At 37.2% G+C, this 13,891-nt stretch overlaps 1 protein-coding gene across 4 annotated transcripts in view; it reads left to right on the top strand.

Annotated features, from left to right (window-relative positions):
* Nucleotides 1-13,891, top strand: part of MTM1 (myotubularin 1) — a 42,792-nt gene that overhangs the window by 6,206 nt on the left and 22,695 nt on the right. For 3 of the 4 annotated variants that reach the window (XM_021547891.2, XM_021547890.2, XM_077786561.1), the window contains exons 3-7: nucleotides 4,467-4,538; nucleotides 5,399-5,471; nucleotides 6,906-7,000; nucleotides 8,000-8,110; nucleotides 8,995-9,096. In XM_021547891.2, the coding sequence (XP_021403566.1) occupies nucleotides 4,476-4,538; nucleotides 5,399-5,471; nucleotides 6,906-7,000; nucleotides 8,000-8,110; nucleotides 8,995-9,096 (444 nt within the window). In that variant the 5' untranslated portion in view covers nucleotides 4,467-4,475. Of the gene's footprint in view, nucleotides 1-4,466; nucleotides 4,539-5,398; nucleotides 5,472-6,905; nucleotides 7,001-7,999; nucleotides 8,111-8,976; nucleotides 9,097-13,891 lie in introns of those variants that run through there. The other variant, XM_021547892.2, reaches the window with a different exon arrangement.

Below are 13,891 nucleotides of genomic sequence, written 5' to 3'. Positions count from 1 at the left end.
TTTATGTTATTTTCTATTAATATTTAGAGTGAAATACTTTTTTTTTGCCTTTTTCCTTTGTGGTTGTCCTAGCTTAACTTTGATACTGTCTTAGAAGTTCCTATTCTGTATGTTATTTCTGAAATCCTACATATAATGTATTATCTCATCTGTGCAGTTGTGGCTCTGACAGATGTGCCTTTGGTTTTGGGACTTTGTATTTTGTGCTTTTAATTTTGTATGGGAAACACAAGGCAGTATATTCATACTGGTTCCGTATGTTATTACTATAGCAAGGAAAACTCTTGCCAGCATACCTTTCAAACATTGCTATGCGTCTCCATTCCCATGAATCCTAGGAAGCACAAGTGTAAATATCATGTTTAATGAAAATACAGATTTCAAGTAGTTTGTTATTGTAAGATCAGTGGAGCTTCCATTTCTTGATAGTGTTACTATATTAAGTTCTGATAACTTTAACGAAGCTTTGTTAATCAGCTCAAGTTAAATGCAGTAAAATTGGTTTGTCTCCTTGCTAGTCTAGATTCAGGAGTGAATGTTCAACTATGGCTAACTGCAGAATATCACAAAGTTGTCTGATGTGTTTTAAATTTACAGAGTAATTCTCTTTCTGTTCAGCTGCTGAGAGGTGTGCGCTTTATATGGCTATCAATTTTGTGCAAGTCTAGAAATACACGAGTGATACTGTGTAATAAAATGTGCTTGCAGTGGAAAACTACTTGAAAGATTTCTCCCTGTGTGGAAGGACTGCTGCTGTTCCGTGATAATGAGAAAGTTGTAGCTATTTTAAGACTGTGGTGGAGTATGTTTTTGTAATTGTTCATGGCAATATTACTTTGGGTGGCTGCCAGAAGCTGCTTCTACAATTAGACAGATTAAGAAATAATGTTTTAAAAAGGATATATTTCATGTTAGTTTTAAGTGTTTTTGAAAACTTGTTTTCTTTTGATATAGAGAAGTCCACTTCCTTAAGGGTGTGTCCTTATTTGATGGATGCTTTTAATGAGACTTTAATCTTGTCTGTTGTCTGAAGGTCACAGACACATATCCAGGTTGGTAGGGACTTGAGGCCTCCAGTTCAACCTCTTGCTCAAAGCAGGATCAGAACCAGTTGCTCACAGCTCAATCCAGCTGGGTCTTAGAAACCTCTGAGCATGAAGACTGCAACTTCCTTGGGGCCTATTTTCACAGCCTGACTGCCTTACAGTGCAAAAGAAGGGCTTTGTTGTTCTTTTTTCCCAGAAATCAAGCTGGAATCTAGTTTGTTTTGATTTCTGTTGTATCTTGTCACTCACCACTTTGAAGACCCTGGCTCTGCCTTCTCAGCAACTACCTCGAAGACAGCAGTGAGCAGCTGTGAGGTCCCACTGAAGCTGTTTCTTCTTCAGGCTGAACAATTCCCAGCTCCTTCAGCCTCTCGCTGTAGGAGGGCAGGTGCTCTGTGTTCTGCTCCTCTTGAGCCTCTGCTGAGCTCCTTGCAATTCATCAATGCCTGTCTTGTACTGGGGTCCAAAAGTGGACACTGTTCTAAATGCTGTCTAATGAGTGCTCTATAATTAATTACTAGGACCTAGTTTACTTATGGAAATGTGAGTGGTTATAAATATGCTTATTAATATTTGGGATTTTTAGGTATAACTAAATTTCAAAGTAAAATTTTTAGCATTAGAAGTATTCTTCTGCATGCATACTGATGAAATTAACTCTCAATAATTTTAGTGAAAATGTTTGATGGATTTAAAAAATACTGTCACAGATAACACCTTATCTTCATTATGTATTTATTCAACTTGATTAGCTCTGAATAAGTCTAATTTGCATCACTGAAGTGTTGGAAATGAAACCGTGTAGTTGGTTGTAATTCTAGAGTGAAGTTTTCCATAGAAGTTGAAGTCAGATAATGAATTTATTTTCGCTGTAAAGTATGTTTAAAGAAATGAGTCTCAGGGTGAGTTGGGTGAATCTTACACAAAGTAAACTTGAATACACAGGAACATAAACATCTGCTAGAAGACCACACACATCTTGTTTGTTTGAAGTGGCCTGGTGGGGTGGCAGCATGGGGGGAGGGGAAGCTCTGTTCTGCTGTATTGTCAAGTTCCTCAAAGAGAATTTTTTCTGAGAACCTGACAGGATCTCTGCCTGTTTCTTTTAACTTTTCCACATCCTGGATTATAGTCAGTGTTCTGGATTATTTCAGAATTTTAACCCACCTCATGTAATGCTACAGTTCAGCCCAAACTTAGTGAATGTGCAGTAAGGGAAGGAAATAATACAGAAAGCAAAGGAGCAAACAGAAGGCTTTTGGAACACTTGGTGCTGTTCCCTGTGTGAGCAGCAGGAGTACACTGTGATTGGAAGGCATAAGGAGTGTCCAGAGAGGCTTTTGTTTTCCTGAGCTTTGGCAGTGGGCTGGCTCTGAGGTGCGTGTCCAGGGTCCTGGCTGGGCTCCTGTGGCCTCTGCTGAGCTCTCCCTGTGGCTTCGCTGCTGGAGTAGCTGTGGTTGCAAGATCAGCAGTCAGCTTGGGTGTGCTGGTACCTGCTGCAGTCAGAATTTCCATTTTGCAGTGCAGATCTATTCAGGGTTGTCACATCCTTTAAAAGTCACTTTTCTAGGGCTTGTTTGTGCTCACTTGTCTCTTGTGGTTGGTGCAGCCTTAATTTAAATTTATGTGAGCTCCAGTTGAAAGCTGCTGTTACTGAGTCTCTGCTGACATAGAAAAACTGAGGCTGCTGTGCCTTTGTCTCACCTGGTATTTCTCATTTAAAATATGCAAAAAGAACACTTAATATAGAATTTTTTTAAAACAATCTCCTGAGTAAATATGCCTTTTACCTTTATAAAATCTTAAACTTTTATAAATTGGAGAATCTTACCTGAGCAAGTATTGGATGTTGACAAGCTGGCACAGCAATATAGCAAAAGTGAATCTACCTTTAGTTTAAAGTATGTAAGATATTGCAAGGAAGCAAAAGCTGTGAAAATGTCTTCTCTTAATAGTTTATGGTCAAAATATTAGACTCCAGTGTTGCAACAGTATTTCTGTGTAGGGTAGTTTGAAAGGATAATGATTTAATTTTGATTGCTAAATAGCTTTTCATTGAAATTGTTGACATTGCACTAAAAGTAGTTCAGGGCCCCAGTTTCAGTGTTTGGAGAAAGTTAAGATAGCTGGACACCCAGAAGGGAGGCAGTAACCTCTGAGTGCAGGGTCACACAGGCTCTGTGGCATTCAAAGCTTTAAAGCTTTTTTTTGCCTTCATTTCTTCAGCTGAATGTGTGTTCCTTTTTAATTTTTTTTTTTTTCTGATAATCTGTATCACTGAATATTGCTGTTTTAAACACAATATCAAGTTTCCTGTGTTCTTAATGAGACATGGATTTGGGCAATAACCCTGTAGAACTTCAGGATGTGGTTTTCCATTTTATTCCTGCACAGACACACAGACACATTTGTGTACTGTTAAAGTGATGTCTGAGCACTTTTCCTCTTGCAGTTTAATGTATTGCTGTCACAGGACTATTGCAGTGTCACTGGCAGCCCTCCTGTGACACAGGAGCATGGGCTGCTTTTCATGGTGCAGAGATGTGGCCAAACTTTCCAGTGTTGAGAGGCGGGAGAGAGTGTTTTTTAAAGACTACAAATTTGTGCAATAGAAACAAAGACTGTGTAGCCTGTAATCATCTTTTCTCCCCCCCCAAACAAACAGTATCTCTTCAAGACTGCTGTGTGATATCAGATTGGTTGATGAAGGGTGTGTGAGTAGTGAAAGGGAAGTGTTTCCCCAGTGTTAGTTCTAAAATTCCCTTGTGCAGTGTTGGGAAATAAAGATGATGAATCCTCTGCCACACAAGATTGTGTCTTTAATTACTGCCATTTAAGAAATAAAGAACATCCTTTTCCTTTAAATACGTGAAGATTGTTCAGACCAGAAGGCTGGACATTCATTCTTTTGGTGTACTAATGCTTCAGTTAGGAAATGGGGGATTGTTTTTAAACAGAGAAGTACTGTGGAAGCCCTTAATTTTCTTGTGCTTTTTAAACTTGAACCACATGAGTGTATTGACATGCTTGTGACTTCAAGAGATGTGCAATAATACTCCAAGTAGGTAGCATTTCATAATATGTGTGTACAGTGACTTAAAACAAGCACTCTAATGTCTGTTTACTGAACCAATACTTTTATTCCAACATCTGAATTCCATTGGAGAGCTTGACTCAGAATATTCCTTATAATAAGATCCAATTGCAAAGCTAGTAATGAATTTCTTGTAAGATTTGGATGTTTTTGAATAGTAACCTTCAATTACGAGGGATTGTGTAATCTTTTGAATTACTAGTAGCTTGCAAAACATTCTTTTAAGTTCTTGATGTCTACCTGTGGACCTCAAAAGTCTAAAATCTGTCCTGGAAATAGTCTTGTAGCTCAGGAGGTTAAGTCTTCAATTTGTGTTTACTTGTCAGATACCCGGCATGGCCTCATCATCAACACCTAAATATAATTCAAACTCCTTGGAGAACTCCTCAAGTAAACAGGTAAGTGTAACTTTTTTCATATTCTGGTTTTCTTCATCAGAGTTTCCAGAGAGCATTGTCTTGCATATTTGGGTAGAAAAATAAGTATTTAAATGGGTTCTTGAATGTATGTACTTACTTTTATTGCTAAAATTCTAATGCTATTAACTGAGATTATTTAATTATCTTTTGGAGTGGATGGGCAAAGTATTTGGTATCATAGCTAATGAGAGGTTCCTTAAAATCAGTCCTAACTTACTCTTACCCTTGCTTTCTACCTTAAAATATTCTGTGACATTCTTGAAAATGTTTGGCACTTTGTTGCTTTTGATTCTGAATTGCAATTGCTAAGTTATACCTTGCTATGTTTGTCTGGCTCATTTTTAAGATGTTCATCTAGAGTGAAAAATATATTGAAACAATCTAATGTCATATCCCTCTGCTTTCTAATGCTGTGCAGCTGAAGAAAATGTAACCAAGGTGCAAGAAAACAGTAAATTGTGTGTGATAGTTGCAAGTACATTGCTTTAAGTAATTGTAGTGGATTTGTTCTTCCAAGCCCAACGTACTTGGAAAAATAAATGCACACAACTTCCAGAGAACTTTGAGTATAGAGGTTTAATTCCAATTTAATACAAATAACTGACTATTCTTTTAGGAGAAAGATTAAAACCTGCTTATGTTTCAGATCTGTTCAACCTTTAAATGTTTCATAGTTGCATTGTAAGCTGGTGGTGTGTGTTCCTGTTTTGGTTCAGTGTCTGAATTCCTACTGTTCTTTCCTATGCAGGAATTACCTTTAAGTTTGGTTGTTTTTATTTTTAATCTGGAATTTGAAATTGTAAATAAACTGTGATGTGCTGTTTGCTTCTCTTCTTTAGACTCTAAAAGATGGAACTAATTGGGAACAAAATGAAGAAATACCTCGTCTGCCAGGAGAGACCAGGGTTACAGGTATGAAGCTCAATAGGTGCCTGATGCAGTGATGTTCAGCAGTCTGGCAGACACTTGTATCTTACTGAATTGTTGTGTAGTTTGGGCTGGGGGCAAAGGTAAGCCATGCTGAAATGTCATGAGTTTTTCAAAGAAATTGTGAAATATTCATTTTGTCACTTATCGCAAGTAATTTTTAAGTGTTTAAAATACTGGTTTCTACACATGCCAGATCTTCACTTAGAAAGAAATTGCAAGTTGTGTCCTTATTGTATCTACAGATAAAACAGCACATGTTGAGTGATGGCTCCTCCAAGCTTTCTGAAGTCAAGAGAATTCTGTTCCACCCACTATGCATTAATACCTTGTAGAGTGGTGTGGAATTTAAGCCTAAATGTGAGTTCCCAGAGTACCAACTTACACTTCCTTGACACAAGAGGTCATGAACAGGGCTTCTCTGTTCGTTGGCTTTTACATACACAAATGCTGTAGCATGAGGGAGATTAATGCACTGTGTAGTTTTATTTCTTGATGGAGGCTCTTCCTGAATTGGAAGTCTCTGTTGGAGTCTGTCTTTTACTTGTGCAGCTTCTCCTCCCCTATGCCCAGATGTTGGGTGGTTTTGTAAACAAGATTGGCTTAGTTGAAAACAAAGTGATGATTCAGAGGAAGTAGTTTTGTTTTTAATGAAGAAGGTGTGAGGGAGAGGGTGTGGGACTAAGATGTGATCCTTATGGAAATTGTGCTTTGGGGCACTGCACTGGAATAGGGCACTTTCTGTGGGAGACAGATAAGTAGATTGGGCTAAAGAAATGAGTGGACAGGAAGAAATAAATGGAAATCTTTAATGTCATGGTTGGACTCAATCTTGAGATAACTTTTCTAGTCTTAACAATCTGTGATTCTGCTTGCATTGCTTCACTTAAGTATTTTTGAGTGGTATGTGTTAGTATTTGTTCTGTTACTGTCCTTTCTGAAACACTACTGATGGCCCTACTCTTTTTGATTGCTTCAAATTGAAATATGTTTCTCTGCAGCATGGTGAGTTCCCTAAACACTCTTCAACTTGAATTACTACTTCAGTAGGGAATTGTTTACAGAATGGTGTAATAGTATCAACAATGTATTTGTTCTGGGGTGGTGAATAGACTGCAGTACAGTAATAACAGTAGTCCCTGTTCTATGTCCTCCCCTCTCCTGTGTAGTGCTGAGAACGAAAACACAAATATAACTAGGGAAGGCTACTGAAATCTGTGCAGTTAATTTGGACAAGTTTAGTATATGAGTCTTTCACATTTTCTTAATAATTCAAGTAAATAAAACTCAGATGTATTACTTTCTAAATTAATTCACCTGAGTACAGCTCTTGTTTTATTTTACTGCTACTTAAGTAATACTGTCCTCAGCTTTCATTTTGTTTTCACAATCTTTAAAGAAGTACCACATTTCTTACAGACAAGGATGTTATTTATATGTGTCCATTTAATGGCCCCGTTAAAGGAAGAGTGTACATCACGAACTACAGGCTGTACCTAAGAAGTGTGGAAAATGTGAGTAATATGCCACAATTACTTCATGGGATGAGTTGGCTTTAAACTCCCTTCCGTTCACCCCCACTGCCTTTGATTTATTTTGTGACCATTTCATTTGTTTTAGTTTCAACACACATATGCTTGTGGGATTGCATGGGAGGTTTTCTGCTTGAAATGATATATAATGTTTTAATAACCATATCTTAATTCTGTAATGACTAAATAGTAATTGCCATTGTGCCACTGAGATCTGTATTAAAATATAAGTTCTTTAAAATTAATTGTGTTGTAAAAGTGTGATTTTTGCCTGGTAAAATTACAGTTAATCACTTACACTGAACTGATACCTTTATCTTTTGTCTGTCAGAGCTTTTTTGATAGCTGTTCCCTTTACACTTTAATCTGTGATAGATCAAGGGCAGTAACTAATGATGTGCAATAGTTCTTAAAATGGCTGTCAGTAAACCAAGACTTTGATAGTCCTTGCTGTTAGAAAAGAAAAATACTATGATCAGTAGAACCTTTTATGGGTGGGGAGAGTGGTAATGTGTTTGATAAGCAGTGACATGGAAGAGAGTAAAATGTGCTTGTGATCTCTTTCCTAATATGTTGTTGTTTTTTTTTAATAAGGATTTGGGACTATTGAACTGAGGCCTTTTTGGCTGTAGCTAACTGTACCATTAATGTCTTCTTTCATTTAGTTCTGCTTTATGCTGTACATCAATAAAGCAGTATTAGCAAGCAGGGGCAACCAGTATGTAGCAGAAGGCATCTCTTAGGGTGCATACTGAACAAAGCATGAAATATTTTTGTAGCATGTTAAACTGGATGATACTCAAGGCTGTAGAGTAACTGTATAGACTTCATAACATGCTGGGAGAGGAGACTCAAAGGCAGAAACATGTATTTATTTCCTGTATGTATTTCATGTCTGCTTTCTGTTCTGGAATGTATAAGAACATTTTGCTTGAGTCTTCTTTTCACATTAAACTTTTCCTTACTCAAACTTTTCTGCAGGATCCAGTTGTGATATTGAATGTTCCATTGGGTGTAATTTCAAGGATTGAAAAAATGGGAGGAGCTTCAAGCAGAGGAGAGAACTCTTACGGATTAGATATAACCTGTAAAGTAAGACTTTCTAATAATTCAGTAGGAAATTAAATCTAGAGGGTTTTTTTCTCACTGATTACCTGTTTATAAGAAGGGAAAATTACTTATGAATGAATTTAAAAAGAGCTTTTTGAAACTGGACAGGGAAATACCTTTTCTATAAAGGGCTGTTTTAACTGTCCTCCCTGCATGCAAGGAGAGGGTTTGGTCTTGCTTTCCAAATAAGTAATTGAGAAGGTTTTGCACATCAGTTGTATTTTACAGCATTATTCCTGCACCACTTTGTTCTAAAAGGAGTATTTTTAATAATTCTGATATCTTTGAAGAGCATCTCAAACAAGGTCTTTGTAAACTATAAAGCCAGTGAAAAGTTTATGTAAAAAATATCTATAGTCTTAGAAAAAATTGTCACCATGGAAAACTGTGGTCATGGGGAGTTCCCAGTGGATAACTCGGGGTCCTTTGCTAGATTCATTGAGTATGTGCCCATTTGATTTCTTAGCAGTTATTGCACAGATTGCTTATTTTTGACATCAGTGATTTGAACATAGGAACAATGTATTCTACACAGCTTATTGGCAAATCTTTCTTTCAAAAACAAATTCCCATCCTGCAAACTTTCAATAGCTTGTGAGACTTTTTAGTGAATCAAATAGAGCCATTTCTGATGGCTTCATGCCAAAGGGCTGTTTGCAGTACACAGAGTGTGGCACTGCTGTATTTGTACAATTCTTACACTCTATTCTATTTTATGGGATAAGAAATAAAACTGAACATTCACAAGGGTTTGAGGTGTGTCACAAGCAGATTCTAAATCATGTTTAGTGTATAATATAGCACTTGTACAGAGAGAAAACAACTTACAGCTTTCTTTCACCTAACAGATAATGGCTTTGTTTTAGGATATGAGGAATTTACGGTTTGCATTAAAACAAGAAGGGCACAGTAGAAGAGATATATTTGAAGTCCTCACAAAATATGCTTTTCCCCAGTCACATAACTTGGTAAGTTACATCATTTCTGTTGCTGAGTTGTATTAATGCAGAGCTCTTGCCAATTAACTACTTATTTGACTTAGTAATGGCTACGTCATGACTGCTTAAAAAGTATAACCACAGAATCTGGTGTCAGCATAAACTAAACAGCAGCTTTTATTTTGTATATTTACAACACTTAAATCTATATATTTTGTAAAATTATGGATGTACTCCAGATACACTACTGAGCACCTCTGCTCCATAGATTTCATTGCTTAGAAGCTGCAAGTTATCCTCATTAATATGGGAATATAGGGAATATATACCTTACTTGATTTCTTGAAAACATTAATTAATCAAGCAGTCCTCAAGGCAATAATAGGTATAAATCACCAAGTGTTTTACTTCAGGAAAAGAAGATATGGTAAGACAATGCTTGTTTTATTGATGAAATAAATGAAAAATAGAACAGGAATGCATGTATGAATTTGCACAGATTTATTTCAGGTTAAAAAGTGCCTTGTGGAAGGAATTGAGTAGCAATGATACAAGCTAATCGCTATCTTCCTTTTTTTGAAACCTGTGCACTATCCTTATTGTGAGTCATTTGACATCTCTTTACTAAATGCTTTATTTTGCCCATTTTAATATTCAATTTACACTTATTGGTGTGCTTTGAGATAATTGTATAAGAGCACTGTTCACAAAGTGTTGGGAGCTTCTGCTCTGAATTTTAAGAACTTTCTTCAAATAATTGTTGAGTATACAAGGCTGCAGCAAGAATCTTACTTCTTTCCAGGAATGTATGTATCAGTCAATGGAGTGGATTTTATAAACATTTAATTCTTCAAAAGTTTTCTGCGGAAATTTTCATTCTATATACAAACTGTGGAGTGCAAGCATAAGACAAAATAAATGCTTTTGCTTAGAATATTTTGTACTGTTAACAAATAGGCTTTCAGAAATATATTTTTGTATTTGGGTAGGTATGAGGAGTTGTAATCACAAATAACATAGTTGTTAAAGAAGTGATATATCCAATTCTTCTGTTGTCATTTTATCCATTTTAAAATAGAGAATGATTGAAAGGATAACAAGATATGTCAACCATGAAAGTATGATGGAAAAGAATAACCTGTATGTAGAAATACCAAGTTATGGAGAGGTTCAGTTCAAAGTGTCTTCTAGGCATTCTGTTGCTAGAGGGTATCCAGGGCACAGTGTTGTTGAATATTTGCTGTATTGTAGATTCCATCATGCCCATGCAATCTCATCCACATTATCATGATGAATATTTTTTTTTTTCAGGATTGTATGTAGTGAATATGGGCAAATCAAGTTGTAACTGACTTAAGAGTGTCTTGTGGGATAATCCAGCTATGGGATGTGAATACCTTGGTAATGAGATGTGGACTTGTATTAGGTTCATCATCCAAAAAGACCCAGAGATGGTGTCTAGTGATGGCAGTGAGTAATGTGTGGAGTTGTCCACTTCCTGCTTTATTTGCTGGACCTGTTGCACCTAATAAAGCTCATCGTTATATGGCCTGTGTAAAGGCCACTTGGCAACAGAAGTTAAGATTAATAACAAAAGTCTTGGTTGAGGCAGTAGTAATTTGGCCCTTGGATTCAGGAATGCACAGAAGTTGGGGAGATAGTGATAATGTGGAGGGAGAGTGGCTGTATGTTGTCTCATAACTATGTCTGAAGAAGCAGGGTATACCTGTTAGAAATCAGGATTACTTTGGAGGGAATTAAAGTGAACCTGTGTTCCATCTGAAGCTGCAGCTGTCTGTGTTTTCTAAAGTTAGTGTAGATGAGCCCTTAACTTTAACATGAGCTAAGCAAGTATGTGATTTTTTTGGTGTGCTTTCATTGTATTTTGGCAAGCAGTTTAAAGTGATCCTGCCAAAGGTAAGCGTTTCTGCCTAGTTTTCCATTCCTGTCTTGCTTTTTGCTGCATGAGTTTGAGGCTGCATGATGAACCAGATAGGGAACTGAAAGGAACTCAACAAGGAAATAAAAATAAAAGCTTTACTCTGAGTTATTTCCTGTCTTGTTAGTCCAAAGTGAGAGTGGGGTCAAAGCATATCTGGGTGGATGTGAATGGGGAGGGATGATGGCACTGCTCCTTTCAGTGGCTGGTTTAGATCATGTTTCCCTGTGTGAATGTGGCAGTGTGTTGGGACTGTGCATGCCTGCCTTCCCCTTGGAGTGCCCTCTAACACTCTGGCTGTGTAGCCAGCTCACTCAGGGAGATGTTCTACAAAGAATGTAGCTCCCCATGACAGCTGAGTGGAGATGGAAACCCTCTGATACTCAAATGCTGAGCTCTTGTTCTTCTCTGATCTCCTCTCTACCTTTCAGTTGTGTGGTTGATTATTTTTCTAATACCAAACTGATAATTGTATAATCACTAAGCCAGCATAACTCATTTATCCAGCACAAAATATTCTGGTTAGTCCTGTGCTGCTTTGAATAATTTGGGGAGACCTGGTTTGAAATTGGTATGCATCAGTGGATATGTGGATATGTGGAGTGAAGCAGGTAGAAGGCAGGAGAGATAAGAGAGGGATGTCCTGTTTTTAGCAATGATTAAATGCTAATTTAGCTTAGACCATCTTATGAACTGCATCCTTGCTGGTTCAGCAGCACTGATGCTTGTACAGCTTTGCAGTAGAAAGAAGATACCATCAGGACAATAAAGTTCTAATGCTTTACTGTCCTGGTTTTTATCTGTATTTTTATATTTTGTATCAGATTTTTATGTGATTGATTTTCAGCTGTAGTCAAACTATGTCCTAAGAGTTGATCCTGAACAGGAACTGGTAGAGATGCCTTGCTTCTGTTTTCTTCATGATGTTCCCATTCTCATACAAATGGATGGTAAATAAAACCCAAAAGATGTTCTGAGTGGAGTATACTTATTATTTTCAGGATTTGTCTCCATCAGCATTCCAAGAGCAGTGTTTGAGAGCCTATAATAAATCACAGGCCTGTTCACAGCTGTCCTCTTTGCCTCAGCATTGTCCTTGGTGCTTACTTGCAGAAGCTAATTCTTGTCTCCAGTTTGAGCATAGGTTGGGTTCAGATACCCTTGAATCAGTAACATAAAGTAAAATCTGACAGCTCATCTGACTGACAGCATTATTTGATGGGGAGCAAGCAGTTGCTATTGCTAAATCGTCTGTTGCATTTGCAAGCTTGTGCTAATTGAAATTGTCGCTGAAAGTAGTTGCTTTTTTTTAACATTTGAAAAAACCAAAATAGCCAAACCCCCTCCCCCCAATGAGATGTTTTAGTACGCCACAAAAGATGAGATATATTTGGTCTCTGTAGTTTACATACATTGCAGCTGCTTCACTTCCTGATACTACCATGAAAGTCTACATCATCATTTTTATATGATTGTTCAGCATCATGTTATCTGCCCAGTCTGTATTTATTCCTAACCCCAGTAGGTCTGTGGGAATGCCCATTTTGATGAGACTCTGGTGGCTGTGCTGGCTGACTGGAACTGCTCCTGATGTCACTGCTGATCCTGGCCATTTAAAATGTCTGAGGGTTGGCTCATGCCAGTGTTGCTGCTGGCTCTGCAGAGATGACTTCAGATGGAGCAAGGCTGGCAAAGGCACATGTCTGACAGAGCACCTGAATTTGCAAAGAGCCCCTTGGCTTGAGGCTTTGTTCCCCATGACACATCAGAGCCAGAGCAGCCGGGGTGTGAGGTGACCGTGCTCACAAAGTTTGCCAGCACTGCAATGTCTGACCTTAGTTTTTAGATCAACTGGTAAGATGTAACTGGCTAGGTTGTAGTAATGGCATGCTAAATGCCATTAATAGTGGCAAGGAGAACAGTGTATTTTTTTTTAAATACACTGAGAAATGGTCAGCCTTTACAGTAAGTAAAAACTTAGTAATTTATTATATGTAAAAAGCATACATCAATGAGTTAGAAATAGAAAATGCAACTGATTTGCTTCACAGGTGTGTGGTACCTTCTTATTCTAGTTTTGCTGCCTTCTTCTTTTGCAATGCATAGATTGGTCAAATATTTCACAGATTGTGTCTACATTATGTATTCATGTGTTGTGATTCCATAAAGAGTAAATATGTAGCTATTGTGTTTATATTGATATTTATATATTTACGTTACATTTATTTAATATAAATAGACTACTTACTGAACTGTAATTGTCAGATTGCAGATGCTTTCTCTTTTACCTCACAGAGCTATGTTGTGTTTTGAGCAACCAGTGTATTACATATTATTTTTGTGAACTAAATGGGAAGGAGAAATTGAATATTAAAGACAAGCACTCTGTCTGTAGGAGGCTTAAAAATAGAGACTAATGAAATTGTTGGTTAACACCTGCAAGGAAGTAAACTATTATTTGCACAGTGAAGCATAAAAAGTAGCTTACCAAAAATGTGATGATTTGAAAGATTTTTTTTTAAGTGTAGTAGCCTTCTGGTTCAAGTGAAGCAGTAGTCATCTGCTTTTAGACTGTGGATCTTCAGCGAAATCCCTATTTCCATTTTGTGCAGGGGCTTTAATTTGATTTTGGAAAAAATCTTACCTGATGCATGGTGAGTCTTGCTTGGTTTTGCCAACTAGAGGTACTGAGAAGTCACAAAGTTTGCACCCAAAAAGTGTTCTGAGTGGTGATTTATGTTTCCTTACTTGTTTAATGTTTTCTTTGATTTCTTCTGTTTCCCATGGTAGCTGAAAAGAATTTGAAACTTATTTTTAATTAGTTGATAGACTAATCAGAGTTGATGGGCTTCCATCAGACATATAATATTAATCTCCATCAAACTT

The sequence above is a fragment of the Lonchura striata genome, chromosome 14 (assembly GCF_046129695.1).
Source record: "Lonchura striata isolate bLonStr1 chromosome 14, bLonStr1.mat, whole genome shotgun sequence".
Lineage (NCBI taxonomy): Eukaryota > Metazoa > Chordata > Aves > Passeriformes > Estrildidae > Lonchura > Lonchura striata.
Note: the sequence above shows the minus strand (reverse complement) of the source record. Positions and strands in the feature narration are given on the sequence as shown.